The sequence below is a fragment of the Corythoichthys intestinalis genome, chromosome 10, assembly GCF_030265065.1.
Source record: "Corythoichthys intestinalis isolate RoL2023-P3 chromosome 10, ASM3026506v1, whole genome shotgun sequence".
NCBI classification, from domain to species: Eukaryota; Metazoa; Chordata; class Actinopteri; order Syngnathiformes; family Syngnathidae; genus Corythoichthys; species Corythoichthys intestinalis.
The window spans coordinates 21,947,760-21,965,860 of record NC_080404.1 but is presented as its reverse complement, the minus strand read 5'-3'; the positions used below and the strand labels follow the sequence as shown (position 1 = coordinate 21,965,860).

Genomic DNA, 18,101 nt, shown 5'->3' with positions numbered 1-18,101 from the left:
TCTTCCCAATCCTTGTCAGCACCCTGCCTGCCTATTTGCTCCTGGATCTGGCAACATTAAAACATTTTTTGATCAGTCACTCTGCCATTGTCTGCTCTGGGATCCCCTCCCGTCGTGCATCCTAACAATGAGGAACAGATCATATGACACAAATGCTTTGAATAGGTGAAGGTGCCGTCTTACCATTTTGCATAGGTTAGAAACCCACAGGTTCTCGTAAATCATGCATGATACTTAAACCTAATTCAAAGGTTCTGCCTATCGAATGATCCAAATTAAAGCCTACAAAAGAAAGTGTCTAAAGTGGTTAAGGCAGGGTTGCAATATACAGTAGACATGAGGTATGTTGCTACTTTGAGCGAAAACCAGGCTACACCCTTGAGTGGTTACGAGCCAACTGCAGGGCACATAAAGTATAAAAAAACAAAAACTAAACACTTACTGTAAAATTTGGGTTCTCCTATTGAGCTAACATGGGTCTTTTGGAGAGCAAGTGAGAGGATGTTAGGAGAAAACCCACATCAGAATGAGAAGAAATTGTAAACTCCACACCAGTGGCGGAACAAATGTGAACAAGCCCCGGGTGCGGTGAACATAAACAGGACACCTGAGTGTGACTGTCCAATGGTGTTGGGTTGCTAGTTGGCAATTATTCACGGACCCCTCCACACTTTCGCAGGCCCCTGAAGACAGTCGTCTGGTGTGTGTTCGTGCAGGTTTGTGTGTGTGAGGGGGGCCTCCAGACAAGTGGCCAAGTGGCTGGCAGATATATTTTAACACTTAAACACTATATTACAGCACTGCGCATCATCTTAACTTTTTGTTTGACCCTCTCCTCGCCCAAGCACACCCACTTTACGCCCGCAAAACTGGGTGCGGTCGCATCACCAGCACCCCCCTAAGTTCCGCCCCTGCTCCACACGGCAAAGTAAGGCAGACATTCTAAACCCTTGTGAAGTAGCAGTTTCAATATGTCATGTATCAGTATCTAATATCTAATGTCATACAATTTAAAAACTAAATCAATGTCAGATGACTAATACATATTATATCACCTCTATGGGGAATTGAACTGATACTCTGTTGTACATCTTTGGTTTTTGCACACCGCAGGGAAAGATCTCACACATGCAAGGGGAGATGACAGAGTGAATGGGAGAGCAAATAGTGTCTGGGGGGATGGGGAGTGAGAGCACCTGGACAGAAATGGGCAGCAGGCTAGCATTTCTCCAACAACTCGCAGTGTAATTTATCTGTAGCGGGGCTTAAATTGCAATTCATTATACAACGTTCATAGTATGTTTAAGTCTCTGTCAGATCTGTTGAAGAATATGAGTTTTGTGCACCCTGTATTTACAGTATATTTGCAGTTACTATGTTTCCACAAAACAATGTCAATGATGACTTTTTCATGGGTATGCAGTGTTTTGCATATCCAGTAATAATATTGTCGTTGACTCGTCATTACGTTAACTTGCATGCAGTGAGCGAGCTTTTCCAGTTCCTGAATTGTGTGTGTTGTGTGCACATGTTTTCACTTGTAGACCTAGTTTTTTTTTTCCACTAGGGAGGAAACCAGAGGGCAGGCCCTTGCTGTGAGTCATCACTGGTGCCCACAAAGCTCACACAAACTCAAAGCTCAACTCAGACTTAAGAAGAAAGACTTCTCTTTTCAGTTGGAAAAGAAGGCTACAAGTTTTTCTTGTGATAGCATTATTACAGAGAGCATCGCTAAATGGATTATAAAAGCTCAGTCACATGGTCTGCTTGAGGACACTGGAAGTAAGTGAGCATGACTGACTTTGTTGACTTTTTTAAGTCATGAGCTTTACAACATATTAGTTTTATTCATTTTCTTCTTCTACATCTATCAGATGTGATTTTAGAAGAATATTTAATAGATTACTCTTGAATTCTTCATCCTTCTTTTTTCTCTTTTGTAGCTTGACTTTACTTCAGCTCAGCTTCAGTGATCTTACCCCAACATCCCAAAGATGGCTGCATATGCCCTTGTGACTGAGAACTTTAAGTTTGCATCACTCTTTTTCAAGAGTAAAGATGTGATGATCTTTAATGGTTTGATCGCTCTGGGCACTGTGGCAAGCCAGACTGCGTACAACGTTTTTGCCTTTGATTGTCCATGTTCTCCTGGGAGGAATTACTACTACGGAATAGCTGCCATCGGAGCGCCTGCATTGGCATTTTTTATTGTTGGAGTAATGATGAACAAGAGAACTTGGGATCTTGTATCAGAGTGTCGCCTCAGGAAGTTCAGGAAACTGTCGGCGGCAGCTGCATTTGCAGTATTGGGAAGTATCTTAGGGCGAGCCGTGGTGGCACCCCTGACGTGGACTGTTATATCTCTGCTGCAGGGTCTGGCATACACATGTGCTATAAGTGAGTTTATCGATCCCAGCAGCGTGAAGGGCTTCCCTTCTGGTTATAACGTAGAGGACATGGCAACGTTCCCTTGCAAGGACAGTGTTAAAGCAGAGCTCCAAGACTTTTGGGCAGAAATTGACCGGCGTCTGAAATATGAGTCACAGGTAGAGGAAAACAATGCTGTACCAGTACCCTCAACCTTCCCTAAAAAAGTTATTTATTTAATTGAAAAAAAAAGCATGCTTGTTGTGAAAACAAACCAAATATTTAAAACGACATTTATGAGACAGGACACTGCGATTGACCTTTTGCAAAAGCTCCAACCCCCTTAGTTACGGTCTCTTAGCCAACAAGCTTCGTGACTCCAATGGCACCAACCTTTTCAGGTAGATGTACACTGAAGTGTTAAGTGATTTATTTCAGAGCATTACCAGTGAAACATCCTCCAGATTGAGGCAAAAGGGTTTATTGAAAATGTATATTTTTTAAATGTAGCAAGCTATCAAGGCAAAAGCATACAGGTTTTACACTTAATTTGTTTGTTAAAACAAAATAAAAGGATAAATAAAATCGTATGTAGACACTACAAAAAAGGCACAAGTGACATTTACAAACATATGAAAGACTCCTGGTTCCATACAATATTTTTTGATATACAATTCGTATAAGGATCCTCACTCACACCACTACCCCTACTAGTTGCTACATCATGCCACCCTGCTGGATCCGCCCCTGCTCCTGGGGTACCTCGTGTCCGACTTAGATATTTCATAGGCGCATCATTTCACCATTTTGGACGTCAGCAGCTTATTTATCCTTTTTTCATGGTAGTTGGCGATCTCAAAACCACCAAATCAATCAACTACACAAAGAGGCATCCAAAAGTTGGACAGATCCTGGTCACTTAACAACAGTCACTAGGACATATTATTGGTAGATGGTCGTTTAGGAGGCGGAGTTTGCGAAAGGTCAATTGACAAAGTCTAAGCATGCAAAAATGCCACACCTGACATATTTTGTGATTGATCTGTTCTTTGCTGTTTTTAGCTTATTGGCTGGCTTGTGGTCGCTGGAACATCTCTGGTGGTCTTCATGGTCATGTGCATGAGACATTGCTCTTCACCCCTCGGCTACCAGCAAGAAGAATACTGGTCCAAATATCGGTCCAATGAAAAGACCCTCTTTCGTCGAACAGCCGCTGTCCACGCCCAAGTCATGGCTGCAAAGTATGTTGAGAGCTTCTTTGGTTTTGTTGCTTTGGAGAAGGATGAGAAGGAACATATTTTGGAACACAAGGCTGAAGCCAGTCCAATCTGCAGCAAAGAATGGAACAGAGTGACAGGTGTCTACCTTTATAGAGAAAAAAACGGACTCCCTCTGTACAGTAGACTCAATAAATGGGCCACATACAGCGCAGAGAACAAAGTGGATGATTTTGATAAAGAAATGGATGTATTTGACAGTTTTATAACTTAGTGCAACGTAGTCACTGCACAAAATGTGTTTCATTTCATAAAGTGGCTATACCTTTGTACCTTATATTTCAATAGACATTAAAAGTTTTTTAAAGAATACTTCTAACACGATTCTCAACGGTTTAGCCGAGATTGTCTAATTTTAAAAGTCGATACTCAGCCCATTTTTGTTGTTATTGTTTTGATCCTGTGTTTACAAAGGTTACCCACCCGCCACCAATCAGCCAATTATGAGATGTTTTTTGTCTTTTATGATGTTTGTTTTGCAAGAGCTCTGTAGGCTTCCTAAACCAAGGTTGCAGAAATAAGACAAGAATATGCATATACGTGGTACACTTGTACTACAAGTACATTCACTCATACTACAAGAACGTGTACTTAATAGTACTCAACTATGGTTACTCGTTCTATTAGTATGTGTACTTATATGTGCTTGTACTACAAGTGCATGTTATTGCGTGTACTTAAACCACTTGGATTACAAGTGTGTGTAATTCCATGTACTTGGACTACAAGTACGTGTACTTGGGTTTACTTGGACTACAAGTGCGTGTACTCGTAATACAAGTACGTGTACTTGTGTGTACTTGTACTACAAGTAAATTGACCAGCACAGTAAAGCTAGCCACGCAATTTCCCCAGAAATGGCATTTTCTAGTTTCTGGTAACAAAGTCCTGCACAAACTGGCCGAAATCCTCGGGTCTGTAGGCTTGAAGCAACACCAGCCCACTAACATAACGCTAGAGGATCCATTTCATCCGGCAAGGAGACGAGAGCCACAGCAGCAGCACTAAGCAGTGGTACCTCCTTTGCCATGGAGGCGTGTGGAACGTAAGAGCCAACTTGAACCGGCAACTCACGTTTCCCCAGGTCATCACATCCACCACCCTTCGGTAGGACATTGTCTTCAAGTCTGTCCCAATGAGGACAGTCATCACGACAGAGCTAACAGTTTCGTGGGAAGAGGGGATGGACGCCGCCTTCGAGGAAAGAAGGAAAAATACGTCAACTTGGGTTGCTGGGGCTTCACAGGAACCTCCACCCAGCAGCTCATGGTGTCACTTGAAATCACAGGATCAAAACTGAGGAAAGCTCTGAAGGACGTGGCAGTGTAAGCAGAGCAAGGCAGTTTCTGGCTCCGGAGGAAAGATGGAGCCAAGGAGCTTAGGACCTCCAAGTTTACTTGGTATGCGGTCAGGCCTGCGCTTGACTCAGGGACTCCTCTGCCATGCATAGCCCTTTTGGGGCCCAGCCCACAAGCCAGCTGCAGGGAGTGGCAGGAAGACATCCCTGACACTGCCCCACAACCCTGAGATGTTCCGGGATGAAAGGGGCAGAACATCGATGAGGGGTGGTTCCCGACTGATGACCCTGAAGTGGGCCCACCTGCACCGTCTGAGGTGTGACAAGCAGTTATGCTCAGCAGGCTCCACCTACCTGTACTCCAATCTGATTGAAATTCAACATTGGTATGATAACGCAGATTGATTCTCTTTTGAGAAGCACATATCTGTCAGCCCAAAGGGGAAGGGGATGCTTCAATATTTTGATCTTAGTTACAGTACTATTTTTGGTCACCAATCATATATATTTGCTCCTTTAAAATATTGCAATGCATTCCTTAGGTCTATGGTCAATGTCAATTTATTTTTGTGCCTTATAGAAGAGGAAGAGGATTTTAAAATGGATTTTATATTTTATAAGTAACGAGACATTTTTCTAATTTAGAGACTTATTGAACAAAAACGGAAACAAAATGTATTCCATGTACAGTAACTTCTCTCCATGTCTACTTAACTGTGTCTTAAGCATGATTTCCCTTTTTGCATAAGTGAGGTTGCTTCACAATTGTGGACAAAAAAATATATGAGAAACTCATCTGAATGATAGCACTAAGATACACCGATGGAATTAAAAGAATGCTTCCTCATTGTTTTAGTCATTAAAGGTGATATTCCACTTGTTAAAAATTATATCAGGTTTGCTAGACAATTTGCTACGAAAATGCCCAGATTGTCTTTTTCAAGCTATTTTCGTACATTTTGTTTGCCTCCGTTAACAGTCAGATTTTCATTCATGTGTGACTGAGTGGATTGAATGTTTTCATTAAAACTCAGACTTTGTTTGGCCATTGACAAGTGAGCAGGTCCGTATGGCTCACTAGGCAGACCAGGCGAATGCTAGGGGTGCCAGCAAGACAAAAGGCTCAACTGGTGGAAACAGTTTTTTTTCCTTAACTGCTTGTTTTTGAAAAAAAAAAAAAAAAAAGATTTTAAAGAACATAAAAAAACCTTTCCACTTGTACTGCAACGATTAATTGATTAACTCGAGTATTCGATTATAAAAACAAGATTCAAATTAAATGTTGCTGCTTCGAGTATTCGTTTAATTAAAGTGGCTTTGTAATGTTTTTTTTTTAAATTGTTTGCATTTAGTTTTATTTATTTGGGTGGATACACTGCCCTCTAGTCTGCCTCATTTCACATGGCTGAATCCAGCTGCTCCATGTTAAGACCAACATACTAAGTTTTTGTTTGAGCTAATGTTTTTTTTTTTATGCATTCGCAATTTACTTTATTGGTATATTTAGCCTTTTTTTCTGTGGGAATATGTGTCTGAACTATTTGTTAAGAGCATTGTAAAAAAAAAAAAAAAAAAAAAAAGAAAAAATGTTCGGGTTTTATAGCATTTAAGCTAGCGGACTTTTGCTATGTAAGTCAGCCATTCTTCTTTTGTTGTACATAGATCTTTATCTATTTTTTTTTTCATACCGTTTGAGGATCAGCTCAGGTATTTTAAGTTTTTCATGTACCTTATCTGATTACTCGATTTATTCGAACTAACTAGTTTATCGATTAATCAACTACTAAAATCATCAACAGCTGCAGCCCTACTTTCCACTGAATCACAGTACTTTTAATAAAAACAATTTTGGATTGTCTGCTGCAGGAAAGATGTTCTCTGCTTAGATCTACTTTCTTTTGTGGTGTGGAATCATTCCACCAGTATGTACAAACAACTGCTCCAAAGATGGCACAATCCAGACTCAAGAGATATTTCAAACTGGGGTGGTTTACGCCTATTGACAATCCTAATGCTGCGCATGAAAAAACTATTCCAATATTTCAGAACAAACCACCTTTACCTTGCATGTCTGTGTTTCTGTTATTTCCAGAAGCAAGCAGAAGCAGAGCGAGCAGAAGAAAGAGTAGGCCGACTTGTGAACACATTGCTGAAGATATTAAAATATTTTAAAATTGGTGAAGACTTGATGGTGGAAAAACAGCAAAAATACACAAAATAACAATGTCAAAATAGATGGACTTTTGTTAACACGGAAGTCAGTACAGCATCTTCTTCAACCATTTCTGATACATTGGTACCTCTACTTATGAACATCGCTATACAACGGGAAAGTTTTGCCTATTGTTACGAATGAAATTTCAGGATACGAGAGGCAAAAATACAGTATGGGCTGCTACTCAAAGCTCCCAGAGTTTACAGAACGTAACATACTTTTAGCTACTCTGCCATTCGCTATTGCCTAGAATCTTCCTGGCATCCAAATGGCTAAGAGGGACCCATACTGTATTTGTATGTCTGTATCCCAGTTTCCTCTTAATTTGCTCCTTGGTCCATGAAGTGTTCCAACAACTTTATGTGAGTGCATTAACTTTTGTTCTTTATTCTTTGTTTTTTACATTATGCACAACTTTTATGTTTATTGTGTAATAATCAAATTGTAACATGTATTTGTTACATGTTTTGGTGCATTTTTGTGCTTTATAAAAGATTTGTCTGAATTTTGGGGGGCTTGGAACGAATTAGGGAATTTGCATGGATGACGCGTCTCTACTTTTGAAATTTTCAATTCACCAGACTACTTCCAGAACCAATTAATTTTGTAAGTAGAGGTACCACTGTATATTTGGTCATGCTGCCTTCGAATGCTCTGCGAAAGATGAACCTCACCACAGCCTTACCTTTGTTTACCACATTAGTAATAATGAGTACATCATGTTCATGTGCTTTTGTTGTGGTAGCAAAAGACATAGTGGACACGAACTTCATTTTGGTTTGTTGAGTGGGCAAAACTGTTTCAGACCAATTAATTCACCAACAATAACAAGAAGAAAATGTCGGCAAACGGTAGGTTTTTGCTTGTAAATGAACATTTTAGAAAACGTAAATGTGTACACAACGTTAATATGCTGGGATAAAAAAAAAAAAAACATGCAAATTGACGATAAATCTCTTTTTTAAAAACGTGTGTCTTACCATGTTTACCATAATTATGACACCACATGAATCTGCACATGTCAAAATAATTCTTCTGACCGAAGGGCTGATGCATGAACACGCAAGTACTAATCAGATCAATATTTTTAGTGTCTGTGATAACAGTGCATCCAATCATAACTTTAATCTGAAGATTGATTGGATTAAGGAAATTATGTGGATGTAGTTTTGCTTTTTGGGCGGCCCAGTCAGGAGCGCTGGAAGTCACTCACTGCAGGGAGTGCTGAGGATTTTATTTTGTTATTCCCATCCAAAAACAGCCATTTTGGTCCAAATTCGTCGTACGCATGTGTTTTCTCCATACAAGGCGTGCACAATGGCAGTGCACACGCATGCTGGATAGTTTACGTACCACTACTAGGCTACTACAAAAACAGTGTTCCATTTCACCCAAAGTGTGTGCTAGAGTTTTTGTATTGGAAATAAAAGCGCTCGTGTATTATAATGCAATTCCCCGCAGCTAGATGGCGCAATGACACACAAACACATTTGAAAACTAAAAGATGCTCACTTTGATGCCTTTTCACAAAAACCGCCTTATCCAACGTAACCCGGTACCAAGCCAGGTGTCAGGTGGTGACCATGTTATTAAAAAAATAATAAAAATAATCTTTTCAACATATGGAGAAAAACACTCAGGTGACTTGAAGTTCCGCTCTGAGACCCCCAATTTGGCCAAATTTCAAAATTGTCCTATATGCATGTGTGATACATCATTGAATATCTTAATATTGTCATTTTTGGGGGGAAGAAAATTTTTGAACAGGAGGGCATTTAAAAAATTAATAATTTTTTTTAAACCCCTAAACCCTAACTCGAGGTGAGAGCAAAATTAAAGACACCATGATTTTAACGAGATATTATCGCGTACTTACCTTGTTTTGATCCGTGAAGCATGTCTCACCAAGTGTCAAGACACAGCTGTGAGTTTTGGGGGATTTTATGGGTGAAACACGGTAATATAACAAGGGTCGCAATGCAGAAATTGCAGACATCAAGGAGTGGTCGAGATTTTCTTTTTCAAATATTTACCCTTTTAAATGTTTTTTTTCGTCCAAGTGTTCTTTGTTTGGATCGATTATCATCTAAAAAAAATCGGGGAAAATGCGACAGTAACAAAAATAAAAATACAATTAAGTGATAGTTATGAGGTAGATATCCGTGACCTATTTAGACACTTTTTTTTTCATTGTGACATATTTGTTTAAAAGTTTAGAATATGCGAGTGAATAATTTTATAAAGTCATTTTTGTTTTAACTAAATATTAGACATCAATTAATGATTCTAAGCTAAAAATGATAGACATTTTGATTAATAAATACAATTACCTTTTTATGGCTGGTTGCGCAGTGTCTGTAAACAGGGGTCTTCAGGGTAAAACGGACAAATTAAAAATAGTTCGGGGGCATAATGCGTCATGAAACTGCTGTGGCAGCATATAGACATATTGTTCTGTCAAACACAACAGTTCTTTTGGCTTAAAATACAGCAGTTTATTATAATGACGGGGTGCAAGAGCAGAAGCTGCTTTTTCAGCCTTGCCTGTGTTTGCCGCCATATACATTTAATCCCCAAAGTTAAATGCACTATTGTTTCAATGTTTTTGTAGTTTTATTTTTACCCCCAACAAAATCTACCAAAACACTTTTTCCTCCCCCAACATCAGGGGGTGGTGCTGCACCCTCAGCACCCCACTTCCCGCTCCACTGGGCCTAGTTCAGCTATTTTCAAAGACTCGGGGCGGGAGAAAAATGCATTGGGCGGTTGGGTAAAATTTGGGCTACTTTGGACAACATTCGGAGGTTTCAGAAGGAGCCATTTTGATTAGTTTTAAAAGTTAAAGTGTTAAACCTTTATTGCTACACCTTGAAGTTCAACTACCTTTGCATGTTTACAGCAGCATCTTAGCTCTATTCAGACCATTGAACTGGCATTTTAGCGCCTCACAACGGGTAAAATGTGAACTGCATGTAATACCTGGTGGAAAAAAATGACGTAACATTAAAATGCGTTAACTGTCCTGTAATTTTTTTAAATTTGTTGTTGTTGTTGTTGTTACGTATTTGGTGTGTTTCGAAACGTTTTCTCTTGACAGGCAAAGGAGGGTAGGAACGTGTCATATGAAGGTTCAATCCAAGGCACACATAGGACCGCCCCTTATTTGAATAGCATTTACTTCTGCTCGTTCACGCTGACAATGAAATAAATACGAGCAAAACGCTTTATTCATACAGTATATTGATATTTAATTATTTAAAAAAAAAATAAAAATAAAAATCCGACATGGATTTATGTATATATTTTTTTCAAATCTTATTTCTAACTTTTTAAATTGAAGTCATTTTTATTTTCACTGTTATTTATTTTTTCATTTATTTAATTTTGGCAGCTTTGGTCCTACATTCGGTGGTACCCAAACCAAGCAGTACTCATCCATGCACATGACCCGATTGCAAAACCTGATAATCTTGTACGATTCGTCTACTGCAGTGAAGTCATCTGACTATTAATTTGATGACACTTTAAATCATGCAACAAGTAATTGAAAAATAAACAAAAAATGTGGACGACAAAAGAAACTGAAATAAAATGACAACGACAAACCACTTCTGTCAACACGTAATTTACTGTCTATCTACAAACTTTTAAGATTTTGAAATTTATGATGACGTTATCTGCCAAAGACATTGGACTGCATGTTGCCTGACATGGGACTATCGCTTGCCACGTTTCACTAGATGACGTAATGATTTCAGCCTGACAGTTTGCTCATGCAGTAGGGAACGATTTACCGGGCAGAAAGCGGACACTACTTCTTTAATGTATGAATATCTTTGCTTAGGTTAGCGGGCTCATACTGTTTTTTTGGTAAAATAACAGGCACATCAGGTTAAGAACTGTTTTTAACTTTATTTTTTTTTTGCAATTGTTTAACTAGCTGAGTTAGATACTGTGAACTGCTTCCTAGTCAGAGCCGCAGCCATTTTGGATTTTTTACTGAGAAACAACTAGCCGTACCGTGCTTGTGGGAGCTGTCGAAGCTAGTTAGCTACTGTTCCTGTTTTCACACACACCATATCACATCTTCGCACGAGACGGCAAGACATTTTTCAACGAGTCTACAATGAATCCTGAATAGTAAGTACTATTATTACAAATGCCGTGTTACGTTTGAGCCAGCGGGTTGATGTTAGAACAGGCAAATTAGCATTAGCACATTAGCGGCTAACATCAGCTGACAGCGTCTGTCCACCGGAACTACCGCTGACGTCTTGGACGAGCTCTTCATAAAACATACGGCTTATTGTTGTTGTTTTTAATCATAGTAAGTGGTATTTTGAGAATGTTTTAATGATAAAACCCTGAACGACTCGTCTTAAAAATTATTATTGGAGGTGATCCAGATTTAAATTGGGCAACATCATGACTCCTTGGCAAAGGGATGAGGCATATATCGAATAATTCAAGGTTATACTGTATTTGGGGAAAGCCAAAACATCGATTACGTTAACCTGTCCCCGATGACACTGGAATGAATCGAAACTGTTGAGGTGGTCTTACTCCAGTGACACTCTAAAAACAAGGCTCGTGAACAACAAATGTTAATAATTCATGTAGTTACTGGTTATGTTGTTAGGCTCTTGGAATTGGTGACACAGGCCTAATGAATTTTACGCTCGTTTACTAATTTCTTTACCAAGTTCCTTCGTTAAACATCAACACACAATAGCGTTAATGTTTTAGAGATTCTGCCAGATCGAGCAAAGTATAAATGCCACAATGTAGCAAAGTTTAGATTGATATTGATAGTGATTTGATTTCATCCTTATTGTAACATTTGAGGAGTGTTGAAGCAGACCTTTAACAGTGTCCAGTCATGAGAAGATCACATGCCACCTACATGCCTTCAATGCCACAACTGCAGAGTTGAGGAATTAGTTTGCTGTTACTTCAGTTTTTTTTCCTGACGCTTGTCATCCACAGAATTGTATTGTCTTTTTTTTTCAGTAACCTAAAATAGTCCATTGTCTAATGTTGAATAACTAATCCACACACAGTCCCGTGACCAGACGTTTTTCTTAAAGGGGCATATATAATCTATGGAGGTGGGCATAAGAGTTATTACCAGGGACGTCTCCGATCATGTGATCAAAAATCGGCCCATTCATATAATTTTCTGAGGACCGGAATTGGGTAAAAAATATAGTTTTAAAATGTATTTAATTTTATTTTTAAGTATTAACTTATAGGCTGCCGTTGACAGCAATAGACGTTCAATCCATTTTGTCTGAGAAGGGTGGCAGCGATCAAACGAGTGAATTTGGATTGGACGTCTGTTTCCGTCAACGGCAGTGATACATGATCACCCAATACCAGGCATTCCCAGCTGAAATGAATTTGATGTCTGTCACTGTCAGTGGGAGTGAATGAGTTATAAACAGCAAAATCATCCAAAGGTATAAGTACATTGCAAAATGGTGTTTATATACAGTACGTTTTATAATATACTGAATTTTTACACTACTGAGACAAACTTTGCAGAACAAAGAAAAAATGTGTCGCGAAAGCAAACAAGTCAAGAAAATCACAACCAAGATAGCCTAATTTATCACATTCGATCACAAACCAATTTTTTAAAAACAAGTTTATTTATATGAAACTAGATACTGAAACGTAATTTGTTTGCAACCTTATTTTGTGCTGCACAACTTATTTACACAAAAAAAAAAAAAATGCTGAACTAATAACTTTTACATAGCTAAAATGCTGGGATAGCTTTGTTCAAATAGTGGTCAAATGTTTGTACTTTTTTCCCCTCATTAATACACTTCTGAGGTAATGGAACGGGACTCAAAATCAGTTGATTTGGAATATCTGGAGTTATTACCAATCAGGACATAATCCTCATGTTAAAAAAAAACAGAAATAACAGCACAAGCATGAGTAAATAATTTGTACTAACAATCATTTTAAAAACAATATACAAATCATAAAATGACTATGAATATGCAAAAACAGACTATAAAGCATTCTAGAACAGTACCACCAAAAGCATCTGTCAAATACTGCATTTCAAAGCAGTCAACACAAAATCCGTGGCAGCAGAGCAACTGTCAGTACAACTTGAGCTTATTATTGTGAATTGAATACAGATATGATATACGGTAAGAATATAGCTTTTTTTCCCCCCTCAAACACGTACACGACTGACACCATTTTTAACCCCGAGATCTACCAGTCGCTCACGTCGTCACCGACCAATTGGGCACCTGGATGCTCTATAACAATGTTGTAGGCAGCCATACAACACCGTGCTGGCTGTTATGGCTGTTACACATTTTAAAATTGTTGCACATTTCAAAGAACTAAAGTTTTAAATTGTGTCTTATCCCTGAGGAGGCAGTTACTTTTGCTTTTCATTGTATTTGCCTAAAAAAAACATTATTATTATTTGTGAGCCATAACTGTTATTTTTTTACATTCTTGCAACGTTGAAGAATTGATTTATTATACTTTTCTATATATTATTGGGTTAATGTTATTATTGACTTTGTATATTTGTCATTTTTGCTGGAGTATTTCCAAATGTTGACAAAGAGCAGTGTTGTTTAAAAGATTAATTAGTACTTACTGCCGTTATTTTTTTTGTTAATATTTACTTATTATTTGAGTAAAATTTTGAACTACTCTTTAGTTAGGCTTTGTTCTTACTACGTTTAAAAAAAAAAAAAAAGGAATAAAAACGATTGATATCAGCTATATAAAGAAAAAAAAATCATGAACCTTTTTTTCTGGTCAGATTGCTTTTGCGAGATAAAAATGTGTGCATGTTTTACTGTCAGTTTTTTAGTTTTCTACTGTCAGTCAATTTTGATGTGTCATTCTAAGCCACAATTACCAGTAGAGCTGAAACGAATACTCAAGCAACTCGAGTAACTCGAGTTTAAAAACTGATCCGAGTAATTTTATTCACCTCGAGTAATCGCTTATTTTGACAGCTCTAAGCATCATGTTTTGCTCGGACTACTTTTAATGCGGGACAACGCGCTGATGTCACGTGCGTAGAGGAAGAAGCAAAAAAAAAAAAACTTACTGCAACCTTCAGCCTCTACAGACGACGCTGACGTTGCTAAATACTAGCCCGCACGATGCTATGTTGGTAGGTAGCGTCTGATGAGTCTCATAGAGATCACATGTATGTTGAACTAGATATGAAATGACAGACTCGGCCGCGTCTGGGCAGCGTTAGTAAACAGCCGCCATCTTAAAGCAGTAGAGCGCTAAGCGCTAATAAATAAAGATTAACATTACTGTCACTAACTCAAGTAACGCTAGCCCTGCGGAGGGCTAGGTTTCTATTAATTATGACCACTGTCGATGCGTGGCTAACGTGTCTTACATACTGGCTTTAACATAACATAGCATTGTGGAGTGATGAGGGTGTAAAATAAAAACTCAATAATGCTAACTATCAATTTTAGCTCAGTAGACATTGCTGGATAAAACACCAAGTAGCAGTAGCACTGGTCCCTCAAAATCCTATCAGGACTTACAGTTTAGACTAACTTAAAACTTAACTAGAACTTAAAAATGGCTTGACACAAACAGAATTTCAATTGAAACGTGGGAAAAAATCCAAACTTTTAAGTGATGTGTGTTATCAAGCGTAAGAGCATCTTTAGGTATATATACAGTGTATATATATTTTTTTTAATAAGATATAAAGGTTTTTTGAGTGAAAGCAGTGAATTAGTCTTTTTTTAAAATTCTAGTTACATCTGAGATGCAATTGTTGGCTGTTTTCAACAATATACATCGAAAATAAAGACACTGATTGACTGAAAATGGTTCAAGATTAGATGAAATGTCTTGTTTTCTCATGTATATTTATAATTGCTCTTCACCTAAAAATATATTTGTTTTATCCAATTACTCGATTAATCGATAGAATTTTCAGTCGATTACTCGATTACTAAAATATTCGATAGCTGCAGCCCTAATTACCAGTACTTATTTTGCTACTACAGTGGGACCTCTACTTACGAAACTAATTGGTTTGGAAGTAGTCTCATAACTAAAAACTCCGTAAGTAGAGATGCGTTTTCTACGTAAATACCCTAATCCGTTCCAAGCCCCCCCCCAAATTTAGACCTAAGTATTTTATAAAGCACAAAAATGCATCAAAACATGTAACAAATACATGTTACAATTAAACTATTGCACAATAACCATAAAGTGAGAGTCGAGTGTAATGTTAAGAATAAAAAATAATCAAATTTATTTCTATAGCCCTTGACAAAAACCCGAAAGGTCCTCAAAGTGCTTTACAACAAAGACAAACATGGTTCATTATAAATAAAAGGCAGGAAAATATTATACAACGACATTAAGGAAAAAAAAAACTAAAACAAAAACAGAGCATTGCGCTAAAAGTCAAAACGGCAAATAAAACAGATAAAATCCGAAAACATTAAAAACCCTTAGGAAATAAAACCAGACTACCCTAGTCTGGAGAAAAGGCGAGTCTAAAAAAGTGAGTCTTTAGCTGAGATTTATAAAGGCCTAGATTCGAAATGGTGCGATTTTCAGGGGGAAGGCTATTCCACAACCTGGGGGCAGCGACCGCAAAACATCGGTCGCCCCACTGTTTTTTTGTTTCGACCTCGGAACTTGCAAAACAAGCTGAATGTTAATACACTCACTTAAAGCTGTCGGAACACCTCGTTGCCCGAGGGACGAGTGACGACGCTGGGATACACAAAATACTCTTACAGTAGCCAATTGGATGCCAGGAAGATGCTAGGCAATAGCCAATGGCAGAGCAGCTCTAAGTATGTTACATTTATTAAACTCCGGGAGCTGAGAGTAGCTTCCCATACTGTATTTTTGCCTCTCGTGTCCTGAAATTCCTTTTGTAACAAGAGACCGTATTTTCCCCGTTGAGGCATGTGGTAACCTGAAAATTCCATATGTAGAGACATTCGTAAGTAGAGGTACCACTGTATTATTTAGATTTTTTTTTTTTTTAATCAAAATGGTTGGTCTTTATTCACCACAATTTTCTATCTTTTACAGTGACTATTTATTTAAACTGCTCCTGATTGGCGACTCTGGTGTTGGCAAATCTTGTCTCCTGCTACGATTTGCAGTAAGTTTCTTTCAGAACATACTCACAGTCCCAACCCACTCTCTCCTTTACCCCTTTCAGACATACGATGAACTCTGGTCATGTCCTAGTATTTAAATGGGTAGCCCTCATATCTTAAAGAGATTGCACGGACATTAACTGGGTAGGGACATAGTCTAATATCTAGAACTTAACCGGGTAGCGGCATGTGTGAATGCAACCGGTTAAGTCCCGAATCAGAGTGCGAAGGCTGATAACGTAAACATCATGGGACTACAGAGCAGGCCGGTGGTCACTACGGCATTTCCTTTTTCTTCGCGCAAGACTAAAAGCAATAAGCAAACATCGCAATTATCAACACGGGAAACTGGAAAGATAGTGAAATTAAATTGCTACTGGATAGCAAAATTAAACTGCTACTGGAGAGTCCACAGCGATCAGTCTGAGTACATCTGTTGCTATTTCGGCGTCCATCTTTGGAAATGTGGTTTGTTTGGCTACTGACACAGCACCAAAAATGATGTATTAAAATCCCGTCCCACACCTTCCCCGCTCAGAGACTGCCGATACAGCATATGTTTGAAAGTGTCCTACTTCTCTGGTAATTCCCGATACATCATCCCATGTCTAAAAGATATGACACGGTTAAATCCCGTGTCACATTACACAGGAATTTAGCGGGATATTGATTTGAAAGGGTCTTATAGTCCACATAAGGTTATAGTCAAAGTGTTGTCCATTTGTCACACATTAATAAAGTAGTGCATCATGTGTCTAATAAGATGACAATGCACTGAGGGTTCTCTATGATGCTCTTGCAATGCTACAGTGTCTGCAACTTGTTGTTATCTAGCATTTTGTAAAGCTAAAACAAAATCTGGTTGGTTATTTAGTACTGTATTTGAAAACTATTCTCATGAGGTCTTATTGTTGTGAATGTGCATTTGTACTTAAAAAAGTTTACTCATGTGCTATAGTAGGGCTGGTTCATATGGCCTTAAGTACGTATCACGATAAATTGAGCAGATTTACCTCGATAACGATAAATGACGATAAATTCGCCCAAGCAAACTGTTATATAATTTGAAAATTTGAATCAATGCATGGAATACAAATTAACAGTTTCTCGTTAAATTTATTTACCAGCTTTCAATTTAACAATTGTACATGCAGTCTAAACATTAAGTATTTAAAAAAATCTTGTAAACAATAAGAATTCTTGTGTGAACATTTATAACAGCTTGTATGACTTGAAAAATATCATCACTTGAATTTCATTAAATTCATTCCGCATTGTTATACACTAGATAGTGGCATACGTTTAGATATTTAGAATAGATACAAATACGACACATCCACCCGCCCCCCAGAAATTATACTTAATTAAAAAATAAAATGTTTCACAAACCTTTCCTTTCTTTTATTTGGCTCAATTATTTACATCTTATGATTTTGGAAATCCTTACAGTATGCAATAAATAATATTGCTGTTCCCAAGCACTGTGCTTACTGTACTGTAATTTTTACAAAAAATAAACAATACATAGTTACTCCCTGTCATCTAGGACGAGCCACTTACAAGACTAGCACTGTCGTGTATTACAAATACTGCTTTGAACACATCTTCACAGACAAAAGCAATGACACAGGCTTAAAGAGGTCAACTTTAATTGTGTAAATCACACTTAATGACGACACGATCTCCTGGTTGAAATAGACGACATCCATTTAATTCTATTGAAGATATGTAATGCTGAGGCTATTTGTCAACTTTACTTTTAAAAAGAAACGTGCACTGTTTATCCAGTAGATGGG

At 38.1% G+C, this 18,101-nt stretch overlaps 2 protein-coding genes across 2 annotated transcripts in view; both read left to right on the top strand.

Moving 5' to 3' along the window:
• Positions 1-1,603: 1,603 nt before the first annotated feature.
• On the top strand, positions 1,604-7,364 carry LOC130923145 (calcium homeostasis modulator protein 2-like). Its single transcript, XM_057848647.1, has 3 exons — positions 1,604-1,782; positions 1,944-2,546; positions 3,430-7,364. The coding sequence occupies exons 2-3, from the start codon at positions 1,995-1,997 to the stop codon at positions 3,856-3,858; spliced, it is 981 nt and encodes a 326-aa protein (XP_057704630.1). The 5' UTR covers positions 1,604-1,782; positions 1,944-1,994; the 3' UTR covers positions 3,859-7,364.
• A 3,534-nt stretch (positions 7,365-10,898) lies between these two features.
• LOC130922918 (ras-related protein ORAB-1-like) overlaps positions 10,899-18,101 on the top strand; it is a 15,538-nt gene continuing 8,335 nt past the window's right edge. Inside the window, exons 1-2 of the mRNA XM_057848193.1 lie at positions 10,899-11,296; positions 16,235-16,307. Coding sequence (XP_057704176.1) covers positions 11,283-11,296; positions 16,235-16,307 — 87 coding nt within the window. The 5' untranslated portion in view covers positions 10,899-11,282. The remainder of the gene's footprint in view (positions 11,297-16,234; positions 16,308-18,101) is intronic.

Coding starts and splice junctions, on each gene's coding strand:
- LOC130923145 (XM_057848647.1), top strand. CDS start 1,995: ATGGCTGCATATGCCCTTGTGACTGAGAACTTTAAGTTTGCATCACTC. Junction 2,547..3,429: donor GTCTGAAATATGAGTCACAG/GTAGAGGAAAAC, acceptor TGCTGTTTTTAG/CTTATTGGCTGGCTTGTGGT.